This window comes from Gossypium hirsutum, chromosome D07 (genome assembly GCF_007990345.1).
Source record: "Gossypium hirsutum isolate 1008001.06 chromosome D07, Gossypium_hirsutum_v2.1, whole genome shotgun sequence".
Classification (NCBI taxonomy): domain Eukaryota; kingdom Viridiplantae; phylum Streptophyta; class Magnoliopsida; order Malvales; family Malvaceae; genus Gossypium; species Gossypium hirsutum.
The window spans coordinates 27,973,692-27,996,258 of NC_053443.1; the positions used below are offsets into that span (position 1 = coordinate 27,973,692).

General features: G+C 35.0%; 2 protein-coding genes across 2 annotated transcripts; one reads left to right on the plus strand and one right to left on the minus strand.

Annotated features, from left to right (window-relative positions):
* Nucleotides 1-10,783: 10,783 nt before the first annotated feature.
* On the plus strand, nt 10,784-13,762 carry LOC107956734 (probable methyltransferase PMT3). The gene is made up of 8 exons (XM_016892282.2): nt 10,784-10,917; nt 11,063-11,413; nt 11,515-11,679; nt 11,788-11,970; nt 12,051-12,645; nt 12,748-12,860; nt 12,959-13,179; nt 13,263-13,762. The coding sequence occupies exons 2-8, from the start codon at nt 11,168-11,170 to the stop codon at nt 13,579-13,581; spliced, it is 1,842 nt and encodes a 613-aa protein (XP_016747771.2). The 5' UTR covers nt 10,784-10,917; nt 11,063-11,167; the 3' UTR covers nt 13,582-13,762.
* Nucleotides 13,763-14,911: 1,149 nt separating this feature from the next.
* On the minus strand, nt 14,912-21,922 carry LOC107954620 (dolichyl-diphosphooligosaccharide--protein glycosyltransferase subunit 2). Its single transcript, XM_016890230.2, has 20 exons — nt 21,808-21,922; nt 21,502-21,647; nt 20,671-20,863; nt 20,433-20,522; nt 20,145-20,207; nt 19,857-19,926; nt 19,612-19,676; nt 19,131-19,185; nt 18,786-18,913; nt 18,579-18,694; nt 18,080-18,149; nt 17,608-17,712; nt 17,389-17,478; nt 17,161-17,309; nt 16,873-16,984; nt 16,712-16,795; nt 16,378-16,458; nt 16,064-16,288; nt 15,335-15,457; nt 14,912-15,238 (listed from the first exon to the last, which is right to left on the minus strand). Exons 2-20 carry the CDS (start codon nt 21,642-21,644, stop codon nt 15,122-15,124), a joined length of 2,079 nt encoding a protein of 692 aa, XP_016745719.2. The 5' UTR covers nt 21,645-21,647; nt 21,808-21,922; the 3' UTR covers nt 14,912-15,121.
* Between the last annotated feature and the right edge of the window lie 645 nt (nt 21,923-22,567).

Genomic DNA, 22,567 nt, shown 5'->3' on the forward strand with positions numbered 1-22,567 from the left:
GGAAAAGCCAGATTTTTCTACCTTTGGGTCACAACGAAAGAAAGATGATACAAATTTTGCGTCCCAAGGGATTAAACTTTGACGGTTATAGTGGGGCAATCTGACTGAGTGTTTCCTAGGAGATGCCAACTGAGCAAAAAGGCATTGTAGCACGTTAGCGATAAAACCTTAATAAACTTTGAGTAATGATAACCTGAGTGATAATGAGGGATCATTCTCGAGAAAAAAATGACATTCTGCATTCATTCATACACGACTAGTTAAGAGCATTTGATTCATTCTGATCATGACATCCTAATCACTAGGCATAATTAAGTTCATAAAATGAATTTTACAGGTCATGTTCCCCAGAGAACAGATCAGTGAAATCACAAATCCTGACTCCCTGAAGTTACAGTGGAGTGGATTAGAGTAAGTAAGTCTTATCCTCCTGAAGTTGCAGTGGGACAGACTGAAGATGGCGAATCTTATCTCCCTGAAGTTGCAGTGGAGTAGATTAAAGCCAATAATCCTATCTCCCTGAAGTTGCGGTGGAGCGAATTAAAGTGATAGATCTTATCTCTCTGAAGTTGCAGAGAACAGATCGCATCTATTCTTATCTCCTTGAAGTTGCAGTGAAGCAGACTGAGTAAGCAGATCTTATCCCCTGAGGTTGCAGTGGGGCAGACTCAAGAAAGCAAGTCTTATCTCCCTGAGGTTGCAGTGGAGCAGACTCAAGAAAGCAAGTCTTATTTCCCTGAAGTTGCAGTGGAGCAGACTCAAGAAAGCAAATCTTATCCCCTTGAAATTGCAGTTGGGCAGACTGAATAAACAAATCCTATCTCCCTAAAGTTGTAGTGGAGTGGATTAGAATGATGGATCTTATCTCTCTGAAGTTGTAGTAAAGCAGATCATATCAAATCGTATCTCCCTGAAGTTACAGTGGAGCAGACTCAAGAAAGCAAGTCTTATCCCCTTGAAATTGCAATGGGGCAGACTGAATAAAAATATCTTATCTCCCTAAAGTTGCAGTGGAGTAGATTGAGAAAACCAATCTAATCTCCTTGAAGTTACAATGGAGTAGACTAGAGCATTACTTCCTATACCTCTGAAGATGCAGTAAGATGGAATGAAGAAGAAAAGCCCCAAATTCCAATACGACCAGGAAAAATTGGTTTTTGGGACTTTGCTCTGTTCTCGTTACCCGACAACGAGCAAAGAGGGGCAGCTGTAATACCTGAATTTTACCCCGGGTCTAAAACCAAATAATAAAAAGAAAGCACACTTAACAGGCCAAATGCAACAGTCCATATAGGCCCAAAACTACAAAACCGAGTGGCCCAATTACAATGTGGCCCAAAATAGTTGCAGAAACCCCTAGGGTTTCTAGGGTAAAAATCAGCCTTCCGCATTCGCGCCGCAGTCACCTAGCCCGCATCTCCAAACTTCACATGCACGATAAGAAAGGAAACAAGATCGGTAGAATAACAAGAAAATCGAAGCTAAATCAGCGAATAGAGATTTCTTACCGTTTTCTTTTTTTCATTATCCACTATAAAAGCAAACTCAAAATATTGTAAAAAGGGATTCGAAATCAATAAGAAAAACGATTAATTTCACAACAAAAAGACAGATAGTTCAATACCGAGAGAGCAAAAATTGATCCAAGGTTGACATTTACGTTTTTTTATTTTCTTTAATCTACAGTTATTATTATATATTTTTATCTATATACAAATAAAATAAATACGAGATAGAAAGGAACAAACTTTGTTTGAACCTAGATCGTTGTGGACGGCCGAGGTAGTCGTCTCTGAGGATAGACGGCCAGAAACTGAAAGGTTTCTTGAGATTTAGGGTTTTTTATCGGTATTTTGAAGATCTCGAGGTTGGATTTGGGTTTAGCGGTTTCGAAAGGTCCGGATCTGAAATTTTCTTCTTTTCCGGCCACCGCATGCGGCGGTGCCGTCGCCGGTGACCGGTGGCCGGTGCGACAATCCCTTCGCCGGATTTTAGGCTGGTGCCCGGAGAAAAAGGGAGAGGGTTGAGAGGTTTTTGGGTTTTTTTTAAAGGAAATGAAAAAATAAATTTTTTGAGTTGTTTTTGGCTTAAATAGCCTAATGAAACGGCGCCGTTTCATTAGGCTTCCCCAGGTGCCAAAACGGTATTGTTTTGGGGAGACCGACCCAAAATCGACCCAACCCGTCCTAGGATCTATGTGTTTTTATGTGAAGGAGTAAATGCGCTTTTGGTCCCTCCGCCTTTTAATGTTCTTGCAATTGAGTTCTTTTTTATTTTTAAAATTTACCCCTTTAATTTATTTTCGATTTCAATTTAGTCCTACTTGAACGACGCCGTTTTAGAGGAGAAGGGAGAATTTCCTTTCCAGCCCCTCTATGTTATTCGCGTGTTCAATATGGTCCCTTAGTCTGCATTTATTTACGGATTTGCCCCAAATTTCTATCTCCAATTCAAATTAGTTCTTTTTATTATTTTTTAGAGAATTAATTAATTTCAAAAATATAATTATTATTTCTATTTTTAACTTATATATGTAATCATTATTTTCATAATATATATATTTATTTTATAACTTATATATGTACATATATATACTTATATTTTCAATACATATTTTATAATTTATATATAAATATTTATATATTTTTCTTTATTTTTGCAAATGCATTATATATTTTTTTAAATGTTTTAATCCATATTCGTATATATAAATCCATATGCATGTCTTTTATTCTTCATAATTTCAATGTATATATTATATGCACACCTTATATTCTTTATATTTTTTTATTTTATAATTCCTTTCACTCATTTATTTATTTGTGTTTTCATTTATATTTTAAAAGAATGTTTTTTTTTATTTTGCTCATTTCTTTGATATTTTGCACGCCATTGATTATTTTTTTATATTATTTTCGTTTATTTACTGTTCATACTATTCCTATATCATTGTTGTATTCATTATTTGTTAAAGCGGCATTTATTCATGCATCAAATGTAGCATTACACCGTTTTTTTACTCGAATTCTTAAAAATAGAAAACATTGAAAAATAAAGGCAATACTCGTATTTAGGATCTTCGAAAGGATTGAGCCCTAACGTATTGGGTTCCAATTTTCTTCGTTGAATATAATTATCGAGAATGCTCTTTAATCAAACAAAATAAAAGCTTGTTATCGGCAATTCAACATGTCATGTCCTAACGTATTGGATGTGATGCGTTGATTTCTCGAGATGAAGATTTTTTTCTAAAAAACAATAAAGGAAATATTCAATGTTTAAAGTTTTGAGAAATTGTGCCCTAATGTATTGGGCCGCGATTTCTTTATAAATCTTAAACAAATGAATATTCTTTTAAATTTTATTACACGAGTATTTTGGACAAACTTATTTTTGAGGAAGTAGAATATCGTGCCCTAACGCATTGAGTGTGACATTTTCTTTCTCCGAAATGAGAAGTCTTAATAAGTAATGCATTTTTTAAGTTTTTACTAAGGATCATATTTTTCAACTCTCGACATTAAAAGACTAATTAATCAACTAGGTACCAATTTTTGGGCGTTACAAGGGTGTTAATCCTTCCTCGTACGTAACCGACTCCCGGATCCATTTTTCTAAAACTCGTAGACCAAAGCCATTTTTAGGTGATCCAACCACACCTCAATAAAAGATTTGTGGCGACTCCCAAATTTCATTTTTTTTAAATCGATAACTGATTTTTGTTTTTTTTCAAAATAAAAATGGTTTCGACAGAAGCGAAGTGAGAGTTTCAGGCAATATGCCCAAAGATGGAGAGAGGTAGCGACACAAGTCCAGCCATCTCTTCTGGAGAAAGAAACCGCGATACTTTACATCAGCACTCTAAAATCCCCATTCATTAACCATATGTTGAGAAGCGCTACCATGAGCTTCTCAGATATAGTAATGTAAGGTGAGATGATTGAAAACACGGTAAGGAGCAGGAAGATAGACGCGGAAGAAAGCGTCAAAAGATCAACCCCAAAGAATAAGGAAAATGAAGTGAATAACCTGAGCATGTATAATAAAGGGAATTCCAAATCCGTCACTGTAGGCCAGCCGAGAGTCGTAACCACTAGCTATCAAGGCCCTTCAAGGCAAGAATCCAACTCAAAGCCAAACACAGAAAGACTCCAGTTCACACCCATCCCGAAAACATATAGAGAGCTGTATCAAAATCTGTTTAATGCGCATGTGGTATCTCCATTCTATTCAGAACACGTGCAACCTCTGTTCCCGAAATGGTATGATGCGAATGCCCAATGTGAATACCACGCGGGAATAACAGGACACTCAATTGAAAATTGCATTACATTTAAAAATTTAGTTGAAAGGTTCATCAAGATGGGATCGTAAAGTTTGACGATCCATCAGGACCTAATGTGGTAGAAAATCCGTTACCCAGTCATCCAGACCCAGGGGTAAACGCAATAATTGAGAGTGGAGGAAATATAACCAAAACCAATGTTGCAGAAGTAAAAAACCCACTGAAATGAGTTTTGAAACAAATGATAGACATGGGATTAATCATTCAGAATTTGGAGAATAGACCAAAAGGGATGACGAGCTACTGTGAGTTCCACGCTGAAGAAGGTCATGAAATCCAAGAGTGCGTTGAATTCAAAGCTTTGGTGCAGATCCTAATGGATAATAAATAGTTGGAATTCCTTAAAGAAGTCAAAGGCCTGGAAGGAATGTTGGGGAATTTGAACGTTAACGCAATATCCGAAGAGGGAGTCGGGGAAGAAAATTTATCAGGCATTTACCCTTACACACCTGGGAGTGTTTAGAATAATAGGACCGTGGAAGAGATCTCTGTATTTTTTTAGAGCTAATTTAGAGTAATGTCCAAAACACACTTATTGCACTAAGCTTAGGAGCAATAAGAATCCTTTTTGTGAAATTGGCTTATGTTCAGCATTTTTATTTCAATAAAATGCATCTTTGTTTCTCACTTCGAGCAAATATTCTTTTATTGTTTCCATTTCATTCATAATCATACTATACAAATAAATATTCTTAAATTCTTTTGTTCTTTGGATTTTCCTTCGTCCCTATAACAGGTCTCCAGATATCAATGATACGAGCGACACTGCTATTGACTCAAAACCTACTTTTGAGCAAGATATGCGTCCAGAGGAACCATAGAACTTTGAAGATGACCGAGATTGTAGTTTATCTCCTGATTTGTTAAGGATGGTAGAATAAGATAAGAAACAAATCCTACCTTACAAAGAATCAATGGAATTCATGGCCTTTCTCTATATGGGGCATGGATGTCATTGGGCCAATCTCGCCAAAAGCTTCTGGCCGTCATCAATTCATCTTTGTGGTCATCGATTACTTCACTAGGTGGGTGAAAGCTTCTTCATGTGCTAATGTCATAAAATCGACAATCAGCAGATTCTTAAAAAAAGAAATCATATGTCGGTATAGAATGCCAAAAAGGATCATTTCTGACAATGCACTGAATTTGAACAGCAACACGATATCAGAAGTTTGCAGTTTGTTCAATATTAACACCATATCGCCCCAAAATGAACGGTGCAGTTGGGGCAAAAAAATAAAAACTCTACCGGCGCGATGCCTTTCTCTTTGGCTTATCGCGGTTTTGCCCATTGAAGTCGAGATTTCTTTTCTCCAAGTTTTTGGATCCAATCCCGATTGAAGAGAAAGGCTTAAAGTTATCCGTCATGGTCAAATGTACCAAAAACAAATTATGCGAGCTCACCAAAAAAGGTTCACCCCAGAGAATTCCATGAGGGGGACCTGGTATCGAAGAAGATCCTTCCCAGACAAAAAGACTTCAGAAGAAAGTGGATGCCAAACTGGGAAGGACCTTATGTGGAAGGTCGTATCTGGAAAAGCATTGATTTTGACCGGGAAGGATAACAAGGACTTGCCTAATCCTATGAGTTCAGATTCAATCAAAAAAATGTTTCATAAAAAAAAAGGAGAGGCCAAGGTGAAAACTCACAAAAGGCACCTTAAGACTAAAGGGATTTTGAATTGAAAACCCGCAAAAGGGTAATTCAAAATTTGATCGAAGGTGGGGCTTACGGTAGTCTTGCGATGCCTAAATCAATAAAGAAGAGGTATGCTACATCTTGGGGCATCGACAAAGCACTCTTGATCTCCTAAACACATGTTGAGCTCAAAATGATCCTCAAAAAGTTTGTATAGAGAAACTCAGGCTACGATATCTGGGGCACCTATTTTTTCTTTCAGCTATTTTAGATTCCAACAATGTTTTCTTTCTTTGATTAATTCATTCTTTTCAGATTTTGTTCCTGATAAATTTTAACTTTGTCCATCATTATGATCTTTTTTAAGCATTTTGCATTGAAATAACGATTATTGAACCAATAATACTTTCATTAAAGGAGTTTTGCATATTATTCTGAAAGCTTCTAAACAGTACAAGGACTTGAAACAGGATTATTGTTTAGAACTAACCAAACTTAAGGGTTGGAAACATTTGAGAAAGAATAGTCTAAATTGTGACTATTTCATTAAATTTTCTGTTAAAGATACCAGCTGAACAAAAAGGCATGGTAACACATCAATGATAGAACCTTGATGAACAACAAGTAATGACAAATTAAGCACTAAAAAGGGATCATTCTAAAAAAAATTAATAATCTGCATTCATGCAAATATCATTCATACATATCTAGTTAGGAGTATTTGATTTATTCTGATCATGACATCCTAATCACTAGGCATAAATAGGTCAATAAAATGGATTCTACAAGTCATGTTACCCAGAGAGTAGTGTGACAAGTTAATGAAGCAACTAATCCTATACCCTTGAAGTTGTAGTGGGATGGATTGAAGTCATCATGGTGAATCTTATCTCCTTAAAGTTGCAATGGAGCAGATTGAAGTCACTAGACTTATCTCCCTGAAGTTGCAGTGGAGCAGACTGAAGATAGCAAATCTTATTTCCCTGAAGTTGCAGTGGAACAGATTAAAGCTATAAATTACAGATCTTATCTCTCTAAAGTTGCAGTAAAATAGATTATAGCAAACCTTATCTCCCTGAAGTTGCAGTGGAGCAGGTTCAAAGTTATAAGTCTTATCTCCTTGAAGTTGCAGTGGAGTAGACTGAAGATAGCGAATATTATTTCCCTGAAATTGCAGTAAAACAGATTAAAGCTATAAATTACAGATCTTATCTCTCTGAAGTTGCAGTAGAGCAGATCATAGCAAACCTTATCTCCTTGAAGTTGCAGTGAAGCAGATTGAAGATACCAATCTTATCTCCCTGAAGTTGCAGTGGAGCAGATTGAAGCTATTAATCCTATCTCCCTGAAGTTGTAGTAGAGCAGATTAAAACGATAAATCCAATACCTCTAAGGTTGCAGTAGGTCGGATTAAATCTATATAGCAAACCTTATCTCCCTGAAGTTGCAGTGGAACAGACTGAAGATAGTGAATCTTATTTCCCTGAAGTTGTAGTGGAACAGATTAAAGCTATAAATTACAGATCTTATCTCTCTGAAGTTGCAATAGAGCAGATCATATCTAACCTTATCTCCTTGAAGTTGTAGTGGAGCAGGTTGAAGTTACAAGTCTTATCTCCCTGAAGTTGCAGTGGAGCAGACTGAAGATAGCGAATCTTATTTCCCTAAAGTTGCAGTGGAATAGATTAAAGCTATAAATTACAAATCTTATTCCTCTGAAGTTGCAGTAGAGCAGATCATATCAAACCTTATCTCTCTGAAGTTGCAGTGGAGCAGTTGTAGTAGAGCAGGTTGGAGTTACAAGTCTTATCTCCTTGACATTGCAGTAGAGCAAACTAAAACCATAAATCTTATCCCTTTGAAGTTGAAGTGGAATGGATCGAAGCAACAAGACACAGTGGGCTGAAATGAAGCTACTTGAAGAAGAAAAGCACCAAAACAAGTCGAGACTTGGCGAGACCGGGAAAACTTGGTCTTTCTTAAAAGTCTTTACTCTGTTCTCATTACACGACAATGAGCAAAGAGGGACAGCTGTAACAAGCCCAATTTGCCCGTGCCCAGGACCAAAAGAAACCAAAATTACAAACTCTCTAAACCCAGCCTAATACCCAAAAACAGAAAAAAAAACAAAACAGAAACCCTAGCCCCCCTAACCCTAGCCGCCGCACCCTATGTCTACCACTGTACCTAGGGTCTTCTGACCTCTACCACTGCCAGTTTGATGCTACAGCACCGCCCCCTCCACTTGCACCTGCAAAAGAAGAAACGACAGTATAGAAAAATAGAAAAAAAAAACTCTGTAAAAATGGCTATATAAACCAAGAAAAATTATTGTAATGGGGGATTTTTTTGGGGGGATACAAAAATAGATTCAAGCATAAAAAAGAAAACAGATCGAAGAAAAAACGAAGTCTAAACGTGCAAAGGTCATTTTTTTAGGCTTTCGAAACTGTTTTTTTTTTATTTTTTTTACTTTCGTTTTGTTAAAAACTATATACATATATATAACAAAAAAAAGCTTACCTTTTGGATTTATCGGCCACTGTGTATGGCGGTGCCGTCGCCGGTGGACGGCGGTCGGCACGGCGGCCCTTCGCTGGATTCTAGGCAGTACCCAGAGAAAAACAGAGAAGGGAGACTGTTTTTTTTCTAAACAACAGCACGAATGATTTATTTTTTTTCTTTGAATCTTAACTTATATAAGCCCCCAAAACGATGTCGTTTTAGGCAGGCCTCTTAGACACCAAAACGGCGTCGTTTTGAGGAGACCCGCGCGCTGACCCGACCTGCCTAGGAGGATCCGCGTGTTTTTGACTAATAGGCTATTTGCGCGTTTAGCCCTTCCGCGTTTTTCATTATTTACAATCAAGTTTCTTTCATTTTTTAATTTTGCCCTATAATTTATTTCGGTTTTCAATTTGGCCCACCTTGAAACTATGCGTTTTGGAGGGTGGGGTTTATTGCCCATTTGGTCCCTCCTTGTTATTCGAGCATTTAATTTAGTCTGTTCCTTTTATTTATTTCAGATTTGCCCCAAATTTCTGTTTTAAAGTTCAATTTAATCTTTTTTTTTATTTTTGTTATTTTATTATTAAATTAATTAAGTTAATATTATTATTACCCTTATTATTTTCCCTTTTTATTTTATTTACTTATTATTATATTATTAAATCAATTAGTTTTGCATTACTATTTCTATTATGTTTCTTTTATATTCATTTACCTAATGTTTTAAATGCATTCATTTTATTTTTATCATACTATATTTATGTGTTAATATTCTTTTATGTAATTACAAATCTTAGATTATTCATTATTTATTATTTTTACTATCATTTATATTATTCTCATTATTATTAGTATTATTATTTTTTAAAAAACCTTTTTATATCCCCATTTATTTACATAATTATTTATTGTCGTTTTTTATTTTATTTTATTTTATTTTATTTTTGGTTTGCCTATTACTTTTCTTTTCATCTGTAATCAGTTCGTTTGTATTGTTAATTTATTCTCGTTTTTCTTGCTTTTAATGCATTTATATTGTTACACATATTATCATTGTGATTTATTTTCACAACAATTTGTGATACATTAATTTTACATTAGGATTTTAAAATAAGTAGCACTTCGTATTTTGAGATTCGAAAGGTCGTACCCTAACTTACGGGGTTTCGATTTTCTCGACAAATCCGAATACACGAACTTCTTTTTTTTTAAAATAAGTTTTTTAATAATCTCGGGAATTAATAAAAGATCGTGTTCTAACTTACGGAATATGATTTTTTCTAAAATCGAGATAATCGAATATCTTTTAAATAAGTAGTTTTTTTGGCATTCATTCTCGTATCGGAAATTTTAGACATTATGTCCTAACTTACGGGACGTAATTTTTTTTTTCGATTAACGTGAAATATGCCTCTTTCTCGAAAATTTCCAATATTTTAACAAAGGATGATTATATTTTAAATCTCTTTAAAGTTTTCAATTTTCGACACTAAGGCACTAATTAATCGACTAGGTACCAATTTTGGGTGTAACGAGGGTGTTAATCCTTCCTCGTACGTAACCGACTCCCGAACCCATCTTTTTAAATTTCGTCGACTAAAATCGTTGTTTTAATAAATCAAATCGTTTATTAAACACCTCATTAAAAAGGATTGGTGGCGACTCTCATGTTCGTTTTCGTTTCCAAAATTAAAATCGACCCTTAAAAAAAAAAAAAGCTTCGACAGATGTTATTGTAGAATCATTTCTTTATATCCTAAATTATGAGAATTAGAGTCTTAGAGTCTTTTAAGTTTATTGATAAAGAACCCTGATCTTGATATCTATCACTATTAATATTTATTAATATTAAAAATATATTTTAAAAAATAACAAAATTACTTTTTTTTAAAAAAAAAACTTAAATTCAAGTCACAACGTATGTATTTACGTTTTGTCGATTATGCCATGGATGAATGCTGTCCAATTTTTTTTATCTACTCTATAATTGCTTGAAAATGGTAATTTGCAATAGATTTGTAGTAACTTTCAAAAAAGAAAAATGACTTCAAAAGATTTCTGTTTGAGCCTGCATGCACGTCAGCTCAATTCCAGTATTTTCGATAGTTTGACTGGAAAACAACAACAACAATAATAAATAACAAAAGGAAGATTTGTTCTAAATCTCTAACAAAATTCCCCGGAAAGATCGCCGTCAACACCTGAAACTAACTAAACGACAACCTTCATTGTCGTTAAACTTCGTCTCTGTCTCTTATCTCTCTTCATCATTTAACTTACACTTTGAAAACTAAAACAGCTTTTAACATTCTGAAAATTCTTTTAAAGAAAATATAATATATATATTTATATGTTCCCATTTTTGTTTGTCCAAACGTGCTCTTCCCTCTTTTACAAAACTTTCAAAGTTATTTTTTCTTTCCAGGCAAGTAATGAATACTATACTACAACATGCAGAAACTCTCCATCTTTTGTTTTTGTTTTTGTTTTAAATGTGGCATTCTTTAAAGTTATGGCAATTTTATTAATAGCTGAGACTGTGCAATGTTTTTTTTTTTTCTGTTTTTCAGCTTTGGACATGCAAGTAGGGAAGATTCAAAGAAAAACTACTTAAAATTTGAGGCATTTTGTTTAAATGAATTATTGATTAGGTAAATTGGATGATCTAAAAAGATATGACAAGGGGAAGAGCTGATGTGAATCCAAAGAAACGATTGATCACTTGGATTATAGTGTTGGTATTCTGTTGCGGTTGCTTCTATGCATACACCCGAAGCCGTGGTTCGTCGGCCCTCGAGTATGGAAGTAAATCTTTGAGGAAATTCGGTTCATCATACTGGCGTGGGGATGAAGATACCACAGATACTTCCACTAAACACGAAGAAGATGCTGATGATGGGTTCATACCAAAGAGTTTCCCAGTGAGTGAACCTTAATAATATTAAGCCAACCTGTCTTACAATTTTGCAGCTGTATGTTTGTATATGGATTAGCTGACATCACGATTGGTTTGCTTTCCGAGGTTTGTGATGATCGACATTCCGAGATAATACCTTGCCTAGACAGGAATCTTATATACCAGACAAGATTGAAGTTGGATTTATCTGTAATGGAACACTATGAAAGACATTGTCCATTGCCTGAAAAACGTTACAATTGTTTGATTCCTCCTCCACCTGGATATAAGGTCAAGTGTTGCAGTCTAGTTTTCTTATTTTTAAATCAAATTAAGCCAACTTCATATATTTCTTATTACCATGCAGTATAAAGTTTCCGGTTTTCTGGATTGTTGCAGGTCCCTATCAAGTGGCCGAAAAGTCGGGATCAGATATGGAAAGCCAACATACCGCACACTCATCTTGCTACTGAAAAATCCGACCAGAACTGGATGGTTGTCAAAGGTGACAAGGTTGTTTTCCCTGGTGGAGGAACTCACTTCCATTATGGCGCAGATAAATATCTTGCTTCAATGGCAAATGTGAGTGAGTTTGTCCTCTCAAACCACTGGCTGTTTTTGATATATTGTAATTGTCAATATTCATGTGTTTCAACTGGCAGATGCTGAACTTTCCGAAGAATAGTATGAACAACGAGGGAAACGTCCGAACGGTTTTCGATGCGGGATGCGGAGTTGCTAGTTTCGGAGGATACCTGCTGGCGTATGATATTCTTACAATGTCTTTAGCACCAAATGATGTTCATGAAAACCAGATTCAGTTTGCTCTGGAGCGAGGAATCCCGGCGTATCTCGGTGTTTTAGGGACGAAGAGGCTTCCTTACCCAAGTCGATCTTTCGAACTTGCACATTGTTCTCGTTGCAGGATTGATTGGCTTCAAAGGAATGGGATCCTTCTTCTTGAGCTAGACAGGATACTGAGGCCTGGAGGCTATTTTGCCTATTCATCCCCTGAGGCATATGCACAAGATGAAGAAGACTTGCGAATATTTAGAGCAATGAGCGCCTTCGTTGAGCGGATGTGTTGGAAGATCGCAGTTAAAAGAGACCAAACTGTTATTTGGGTTAAACCCTTGACAAATGACTGTTATATGCAAAGAGAGCCTGGTACTCAACCTCCCATGTGCCGATCTGATGATGATCCGGATCTCGTGTGGGGCGTTCCGATGGAAGCTTGTATCACTCCTTACTCTAACCGTGAGTATTTTTAGCCCTTTGCCCCCTTTTATCTGGCTCATGCACGCAGCTTTCCTTTTGCTTGTTTTCTTGATACTTGAATGCTGTTTTTGACCCTGTCAGAGGTTCATAGATCAAAAGGGAGTGCGTTGGCTCCTTGGCCTGCTCGTTTGACAACACCGCCTCCACGTCTCGCTGATTTAGGCTACTCCGACGATATGTTCATAAAGGACACGGTAATCTCTCACGAGGCTTATATTACCTCTTCATCTCTGCATGGTGCATCCATGAAGAAACTGGCTTAATCATGGTTGGGTTGGTTGATGTGTTGCAGGAACTTTGGCAACGAAGAGTTGAACACTATTGGACTGTTTTCGGTCAAAATCTCGAGTCCGATACGTTTAGAAATGTGATGGACATGAAAGCAAACCTGGGTTCATTTGCAGCTGCGTTGACTAACAAAGAGGTTTGGGTTATGAATGTGGTGCCCGAAGATGGACCCAACACTCTCAAGATAGTATATGACAGAGGACTGTTAGGAAGTGTGCATAACTGGTATGTAAACCACGTCTTTTCATATGGTTGTGCTCACAATTATTGCATTAGTTGCTAAGGTTTGTGTCCCTGTAAACCAACAGGTGCGAAAGCTACTCGACGTATCCGAGAACTTACGATCTGATCCATGCTTGGACCGTGTTCTCTGATATCGAAAGGAGGGGATGTAGCATTGTGGATTTGTTGTTAGAAATGGACCGAATCTTGAGGCCTAAAGGTTACATCATTTATAATGATAAGCGATCGATAGCGGAAGTGATAAAGAAATATTTAGGAGCATTACACTGGGAATCAGTGGCAATATCAGATTCTCAGCTGGTGGAGCAAGAGGAGGATGATGTAGTGTTCATAATTCAGAAGAAAATGTGGCTTACAAGTGAAAGCCTTAAGGACTCCGAATAAAGACTCACTGCAATTCAACTTCTCTTTCATCTTATATTATATATACTTTCATTATTGCAGGCTTGTGTTTATGCCAATGCTCGTCTCTACTTTTTTTTGCTTTTGTAGCTTTGTTTTATTCTTCACTAATTTTTTATCTTTACTGTAGAACGTAATAGACATTCTTCTGTCTTGTTTTTTATCTTCTTTTTTATACCAAATTATTTTTTTGTTAAATTCATAGATAGTATATTTCTATTTCATCCAATTTGACTCAACATTCTCAAAAGAATTCCTCTATTGGTTTCCTAGAATATCGTAGTGATTAGATTTGTTATCTAAAATTTAATTAAGAAATAGAGAATAACTTATATTAAGATAATCTTAAAAGTTAAAGGTTTTAAATATCACTAAAATTTTGTTATATTATTAAATTTTAAAGATACAATTATTATTATACACTCATCCATATTTAACATACTCTCCAATTCTAATTAAATTATTTAAAAATAAAATTAATTAAAAAAATCAAATAGCATATAAACTTTAGAAATTACATAATTCTTAAAGATTCAATGCCATAAAATTGTTACTTTAAAATGTATAATAAAAGACAATTCTTCACTTTTGCAACACAAAATTATCAAAAAAATAAGTTTCATTAAAATAGATAAAAGCTCTTGCAAATAATAAATATAAATAAACAAAAAATAAATAAAAGAGAAAGCGCACACCTTAGATCGTAGGTTGAACAGAAGTTTTTTCACAAAGCTTGCTTAAGATTAGCAAGGGTTGAATTCACAACTGAGAAATGGAATTTGATTTTCTTAATCATATGATTGTATTCTAACTTTTATCATGAATGAAATTGTTGGTTGAGAATTTTTTTTTTCTAATAATATCAAATTTCTATAAATAATAAGGACAAACTGTGAGATAAAAAAATCTGTAAAGAAAATCTTTACTTTCAAAATCATATAAATTACTTTAGATGATTTTTTTTATTTTAATTACTTATTGTAGCCTTAGACCTGAGCCTATTTTGGATAACCCATATATTTTTTTTAATTTTTCTATTTTAATCAGAGAAAAGTATATAATAATTTCATGTTTTTAATAATGTGATCAAGTTTTGTTCTAAAAATCTTATTTGTTAAGATGATCCTAATATAAATTTAAATTTCCTTATTGTGGGATAAAATTCTTCAAACCTCTTAAACGAGTTTTATCTTATTTTTATAGGTATTCATAAATCTATAATATTCTTAGAGAATTTATTCTCTCTTTTATTTATTTTTGCCCACTCCTCGTTAACCACAAAAGGGTAACTTAAAATTAGAAAGATTTCGAATGTTAGGACGGTTTATAACTAGTTTATATTGATGTTGGCGTTTGTTACTACCAAAATAACCAGGCATCGAAGCTTTAAATAATGAGCAGCAAATTTTCTTAACGTTACTACGACTAGGATTCGTAATAGAGAACTTAAATGTTGTCAAAATGGACCTACAAAATTTGAGTTAAAATGTTCAACGACTAATTTATTTGCCCTTTCTCAAGCTCAGGCAGATTTCAACTTGGCTGACGCAGCGGCCAGGTGGGATAGGATTCTATGCCCAACAAACACAAGGAATACTCCCAAGAAACCAAGTAGCTTCAGTGTTTGGAATAGATCCAACTGCACCCACAACATTCAAAGTTCAAGCTTTAATCTATATTATATGCAATCCACTTTGTACATGAGTGAAGTTTTAAATGTATAACAAATACTAACCTTCACCCAGAAAAACACATAGAGCAATAGAACTGCTCCAATGCCAACATGGAAGAGAACGGCAAATGTGGCAGGTACGGGTTTGGTGGGAAAGTTCTTCAGGTTCACCCCTAGACGTAATAGCTGTCACAAACCAAATTTACCAGATCAATAAAGTTCGGAAATAGCAATGAAATTCGTGCTACTAAACTAAATTACTACCATCACATTCACGAACTAGACCAGAAACAGTATATACATACTTCGGAATTAGAAATTGCAGTACCCGATAGCTTAGTGACTAAACTGCAAATTGAAATACCAGATTCTTATACTGAGATGACTTAACAAGCTCCAAGAATGCTACTCATCAAAAAGGTTTTAAATTTTCCCGATAAAGATCAAAGATCTAAGATCTCAACATCCCCTAAACCCCTTTTTATCTTCTTTTTATTTTCCTAAATCTCTGAAGCAGTCAATGGCTCTCCCCCGAGATAAATGTTATGAGACATCCCCACAGCAGAAAAGCATGAGAAGTTATTCCGGAAGAAATGTTGATTCAACACATGAATTAAAATTTTCAGACAGGTTTAAGGTAACACCAGTCCAACCAGGATTCAACAAGACATCAAACTATTTGACCAAGTATAAAAGATGTTTTTAAAAAATGAATCAAATAGAAATTTGGATACCAGTAACTTTCTTCTTAAATGAAAATGTAAAAATGCAGCAGCAAAATGCAGGACTCACCCCAATCAAAAATCCAAGCAATGGCAAGATAGTAAGCCCCAGGAAAGCAAGGGAAAGCCCCTGAGGTGGACGCTTTTCAGGAGCCCTGAAGATGTGTGTTATCTCTGCTTTGGGTCCATATCTTGAGTATGGATCTACGGGCTGAGGAGGAGGGCGGGGTGCCTTCTCGGGTGCTTCTGGTAGATCTAACTCAATATGTCCGATAGCCACTAACAAAGAGTTCTCCTGAAGAAAGAAAACGATGCATATTTTATTTCTAAGTGTTTGTGGACTTGTAAAAATTGAACATTTCTAAAAGCAAGAGTAACACTTACCATAGCAGCATCACCAATAGTGAGCTCCATGTCATATTTGCCTGAGAGATAGAAGAACTTCTCAACCAGCCCAAGAAAATTCTACAAGACAAGCCATAGGATTAATGATTATAAAAGCACACATGCAAACTTTATATAGAGCACAAAAAACTGAATATTTTAATCTGTTAGTAATAGTATAAACTATAGATGTCTTCTTGTTTCCCAATGAAAAGAGTAATATCATGAGCTGCAAGAAATAGAAAAATCTCAAACGATTCTAAATGCGCCTAAATTTTTAATCTGTCACATACACCCAGAAAGATACTCAACCTATGAAAGAAAAGATACTTACTAGAACTATCTCAAACTGTTTTCCAGAGTTCCCAACCACAAAGATGTGCTCAACCTTGCTCTCATGTCTCAACTTGAGAAATGCCTGCAAGCCACATGATTAGCAACAAACTGTTGCAAAGTAAACCACGCATTCAAATGAAGACAAGCAGAACTACCAACCTGATGTGGCTTAAAAGAACGTCCATGAGGAGTTGTTAACTGAAAGGATAGACGCAGCTTCTGGAGGTGGTTTGCTGATAATGATATAGCATTTTTTCCAGCTAAATCTAGCCTATATATGTAGGATGTAGGGCAACGAATAACATCAGTTCAGAGTTCAGTTGAATAAAAACTCAAACACTAGCCACTAACTTTTAGAAGTGTCATTGGATGTTCCAAAACAGTCATCACTTATATCAACTATAGGTATTAAAAAAGATGAACAATATACACGTAAGACAGACATACTTTTTCTGCGATTCTATACTCCCAAGATCACTGTCAAGAACTGCAATTTCTGAATTTTCAACCTTGATAAGTCCAGTGACAGATATTGGTACTTTTGTTTGGCTTCCCATAAAATAAACCTCTTCATGCTCAGGTTCATGAAGCACAACCTAAAAAATTCAAACATCATATCTCATTGAAAGCCAGATGAATGAAAAGTTTCAATCCAAGAATACAAGACAACAGTACCTCAAAAACAAATGTGTAACTTCCAACATCAATACTCTTCGGCAAGCCGTTCAAGATATGTAGCCCAGATGCCTTGTCAAAATCAAGTTCCTGCATCTCATAATATTTATAAACATTAAATCAATTAAACAGAAATAAAGGAAAATGCGAAAAAAAGAATTTGTATGAAGCAGAAACTGCATCCGATAAAATGAACACTAGTTAGAGGAAACACCATACCTGGCTTTCAACTAGAGAAGCATCCTTTGAACCAGAACTAAAAGCTCCCACAAGCTTTACTGTTAGAGATGGTACTTCTGAACCAAGCACAGTGCTAACCCCAACCTGTTAAAAAAACATAAAGTCAGCACTAACAGAACCCCTTAACAAGATTAAATGATTTAAAACCTGGTATGAATCAAGGAAGGTTAAGTACAAGAATGCAATATGCATCATAAATTGGATGCAGATGAATAAGCCATGGAAAAAGTTTCGTTTTTGATAAACAGACCAGAACAACGGCCAGCATACATCCATCAAATGACACAAGTATCTCCATGAAGATCTAAAACTGCTGTGTACTTACGAAGCAAAAAGGAAATGCCACTAATATTAATACCATCAATCATGGGTGGTAGGGTTCTGCCACTATAGAGGAATTTAAGTTGCTACACACTATTCTTCATGTTAAGGATTTTAACTTCAGACAAACCTTGAGTGAGTCTTTTCTAGTCAATGAAAGCACCGTTGATGGAAATGATAAGATTAGTGGGATAGAAACCCTGCATGGCAAGGTGAAATTAAGATCTATTAAGCTCCACAGGTAAAACCAAAGAAAAAGGGTGACATCAACACACTAAAACTACCACTCACCTCTCAGAGAGACAAAAGGCATAAAGCAAGTATGAAAACAAGTTCACAAACACTGAACTCAATTCCAGAATATGAAAAATAAAGCTAAAACTTCAGCAAACTAGAGTCTAGAGCGATACAAATAGGCATGTGCATAATTTCTTGCTCTCTTTCAAGAATCAACTAGAAAACGTATTATTCAAGAGTGACAGAAACTCAACCAAGGTTAAGCTTTCACTATTGCTAAAAGCTATTTGGATAGTTACATAACATGGTAGCAAAAAAAATGTTCTAATATCATCGTCAAACTATTTTAAATAAATGAAAATACATTAAAGCTGCCTAAAGAAAAGCCTTGCCTGTTGCTTTCCAAACAAGCTAAGGAGTCTATTTGGTTGAAGAAATCTTTGGCATCACCAGGAACACAAATACCAAGGAAGAATTTAGCTAATCCAAGCATTTTGTCCCCTGGAAGCTGCAGATATAAACCAGAAGTATTAGAATACAGTCCAAGAAGAAAAGACAATTGGGCTAAAATGAATGATAATTGAGCTCATTCTACGGACATTGAGATTTTCAGCAGTCACTGCAGCAAATGCTGTTAGGCCTCTAAGAACAGATGAGGTGGTTGATAAAGGACCTTGGTATTCATGACCATCAACAAGTTTATCATCAAAGTAAAGGGCCCCATCATCTGAAAAAGAGACAACTCGATTAACAGAAACGAGGAACAAAAAAAGAAAAATAAATTAAACTAAAACAGAACTAAATTGAGTACTACTGTTTATTATTATTTTTTTAATTGAGATGATGAACGGAAGCAGCAAGAAGAAAAAATGACATTGAAGAAAACTAGAACCAGAAAAAGACAAAACACAGAAAGAATCTAGAAAAGGGAGAGATATGCATACCATATTTCTCGATGCTGTCAAAAAGCTTGATTATATCATTCTTTAGAGTACTAATCTGCCAACAGTAAGCAAACATATATTATGAAATGCCCAGACTTGACAGACACAGGTAAGAACAGAATAAGCATTAAGATTAAAGCAAAACCTGCTCAGGGCAGCTGAGAAAATTCAACATCAAAAGTCACCATCATAATAAAATAATTCACTTTCTATAACACAGCAATTTGATAATTAAATAAGCATTGCAAAGAACAAGATATCAGGTAACATGTACTATCCTTGCTTATATTGCTTTGAAAAGAAATTTATTAAGATCCATCTACATCTATAAGCTACATATCCAACATGATATAGTTAAATGTTGAAGTAAACCATGGTACAAGAGAACATCTTATCATCCTCTTACAGCTGAATGGTTATTCAGATTCATAAACTGGTCAAAACTTTCACCACATCATAGTAAACAACATTAACTACTTACCAAAGATTGGTCAATTTCTGAAGATGCTAACGAAACAATTCCAGCAAGCGTTTCAAGTGCAATTCCTGCCAGAATATGACAAAATGAACAACTATTACACAATTGAATCAAACAATTAATTAAATGCGAAGAAGATAGACAACAATTATCAAAGAACTAAGACCAAAGAAAGAACAAAAAGAAATATGGTGCTTGTACCAGACATTGTATTCAAAAAAAGTTAAAGAATATAGATAAATCATTACCAGCAGCAAAAGCACTAGATTCGGGATTATTTGAACTATAACGCCACCTGCCATCACTCTGGCTGAAAGCCTAGAATGATTTCATAACACAAAATCAACCACGACAAGCATACATTAATAACAATGGAAAATTGAGTCATTTCAAGTAGTGAGCCTCCTCCCCAAACCCAAATCTCACCACATCAACAACTAGTTCCACTGAAATGGTAGGCCTGAGCCTGCCTAGATAGATCTGGAGAGGAGCAGCACTTTAACCTCACCATAAAACTAGATCTAGTTACAACAAACCTTGACAGAGCGGAACACTCCCTCAGCATCAGCAAGATGAACATCAGCTTCAGAACTTTGATCCTGAATCAACAAACAAGGAATTAGAAGGCATTGAAAAATGCAAAACTTAAAAGCTATGGCAGCTGTAGAAAGTAAGCTAGATAAATAAGGTTCCTAGATCAACATAACAAACAGAAGCAAATATAATGCATATATAAATCATTTAGAAACCTCATAAATTTGAGAAATAGCTGGCATGGAACCGAAGTACGTCATAATAACTGGTAATTTGAATTCGATCATTACCTTGATAAGTACCAAACCTCCTACTGAATAGTAGAAGTCAAGCAATGAACTCGCACCACTTACGGCAGCATTAAGTCTTGAAATAATGCCCTTTAGCAGATGAGAAAAAAAAAAAAAAAGATGATAATAATGACAACAACAACAACAACAACAATAAAAACAACAAAACTAAGCACCAGGGTTAAGCAATATTAAAAGATCTTGAACCACATGTCAGTGTAACAAATTCAAATTATACCTTAGAAGCTTTCTTGTCAATCTTGCATTCCGCTATACTATTTGCTTTTAAAGCATAGAAAAGATCCTTTGCAGTTGATGAAGATGACCCAACAGTTTCAGAAATTGAGCGGCAAGCTGTAGCTGTTAAATCAGGCTTCTTTTCAATTCCAAGAATCTGAAATGTTCTTAGTGCCTCATATGTTTCTTCCAAGCTGTTTAGATCAATTATATCAAATGAGATACCTCCAAAAACCTCATTCTCATAGGTCTCTTGTCTACTTCCAGTTCAAACAAAGGAAAAACTAAAATTGCAAATTTCTCATCACTGAAACTTTTCTTTAAAATGTTGAAGTTTAGATAAGGTGCTGTTTTATACACGGGAAAAAGAATTAAGTACTAGATTTTTAGTATTGAATTTATAACCACTGAACGAAAAGATGGTAAATAAATGTACATATTGATAATCATTAATTTCACAAATTTAGTTTCAGTAACATGACATTTCACGTTATACTGGATAACTCAAAACAAAAATTAACAAGTAATTTAAAGACATCACATTTTGTAATTAAGGAAAGATGTAATTGAATTTAAACACAAGTTCTTTTAGAAATAAATATTAGCATATTATAAATAACTCACTCACCACCTAATTATCACAACATGAATTGAGTTATCAAACGAAAAAATTAAACCACTGAAAATATTTCTCTTTCAATAATTTATCAAACACATCCAAAGTTGACCTTCAACGGTATCTGTTATGCACTTTATTCCAATTCCTTTCCTTAACAACCAACGGTTAAATAATGAAATTGTGTGGTCAATATATATATATATAAAGGCAAACCTTTTGAATGATCCATGGTCGGGAGTGAAGAGTTCAAGAGCGGCAGATCGATGAGAATCGGAGATGGGTTGAAAAAGAAAAGCGGCTTCGCAGATCGATACTACAAGTAAGAGAACCAGAAATCCAGCTAGACGTCTGGCCATTTCCTGCAATTAAAATCCAACACATAATCAGCCAACCGCCTAAAAAACAGGGAAGGATTTTTACAAATACTAAACTTTTTTTAGGAATTACAAATTAAGAACAGATCGGAAATAATTAGCGAATAAACTAGGGTGTATTAGATCGGGAAAAGAGAAAACATACAATAAATGTGAAAGAAACTCGTCCCTTCTGGGGTGAAGTCTTCGCAGTCTTTGCTGTGCGCCAGATGAGTGAGTTTGGCCGCGCTAGGAAAGTAAGAAGTAGTAGGGAGAAAAGTGAAATTACCGTTTTGTCAAGGTTTAAGTTGATTTTATCCCGTTTGTCCCGGGGATATTTCAGTCTAGGCCCAAAATGTTAAGGTCAAGCTTAATTTAGGCCCGAACTTCAACTAACCCATTAGCCTTAAATTTTCTTTTAAGGTAAACAGTCCATTAATAATGATAAGTATTCATTTTGTTCACTTACTAAAATAAAATTACAAGTTGGTCATTAAATTTTTAAAAAGAATTTATTTAAGTCATTAGACTGTTAAAATTGATACTATATGGTTTTCTTTATGCGTTCTGTCTGCATCAATCGAAAGCTTTCTTTCATCTTTTCTTTTAAAGTTCAATTTTTTTTCATGAAGTAGCTTTGGACATCACGAATCTACAAACTAAAATTCTAACAGTTTTTTTCTCTGATCTCCAAAATTGACCGCCAAATTGACTTAGATATAAGGTATGCTTTTCTATTTGTTGATGGATACTAATCCACTGTAATGATTATCGAATCGTTGCTTAGAACTTACTAGCGAAATTCAAAAAAGAAATTTACCTTTATTTTTAACATATCTATAATCTATCCCTAATCTATAATCCATATCTATAATATAATACACTCGACCCTTTTTCATGTGTATGTTTTTCAGGCCTATTCCCAT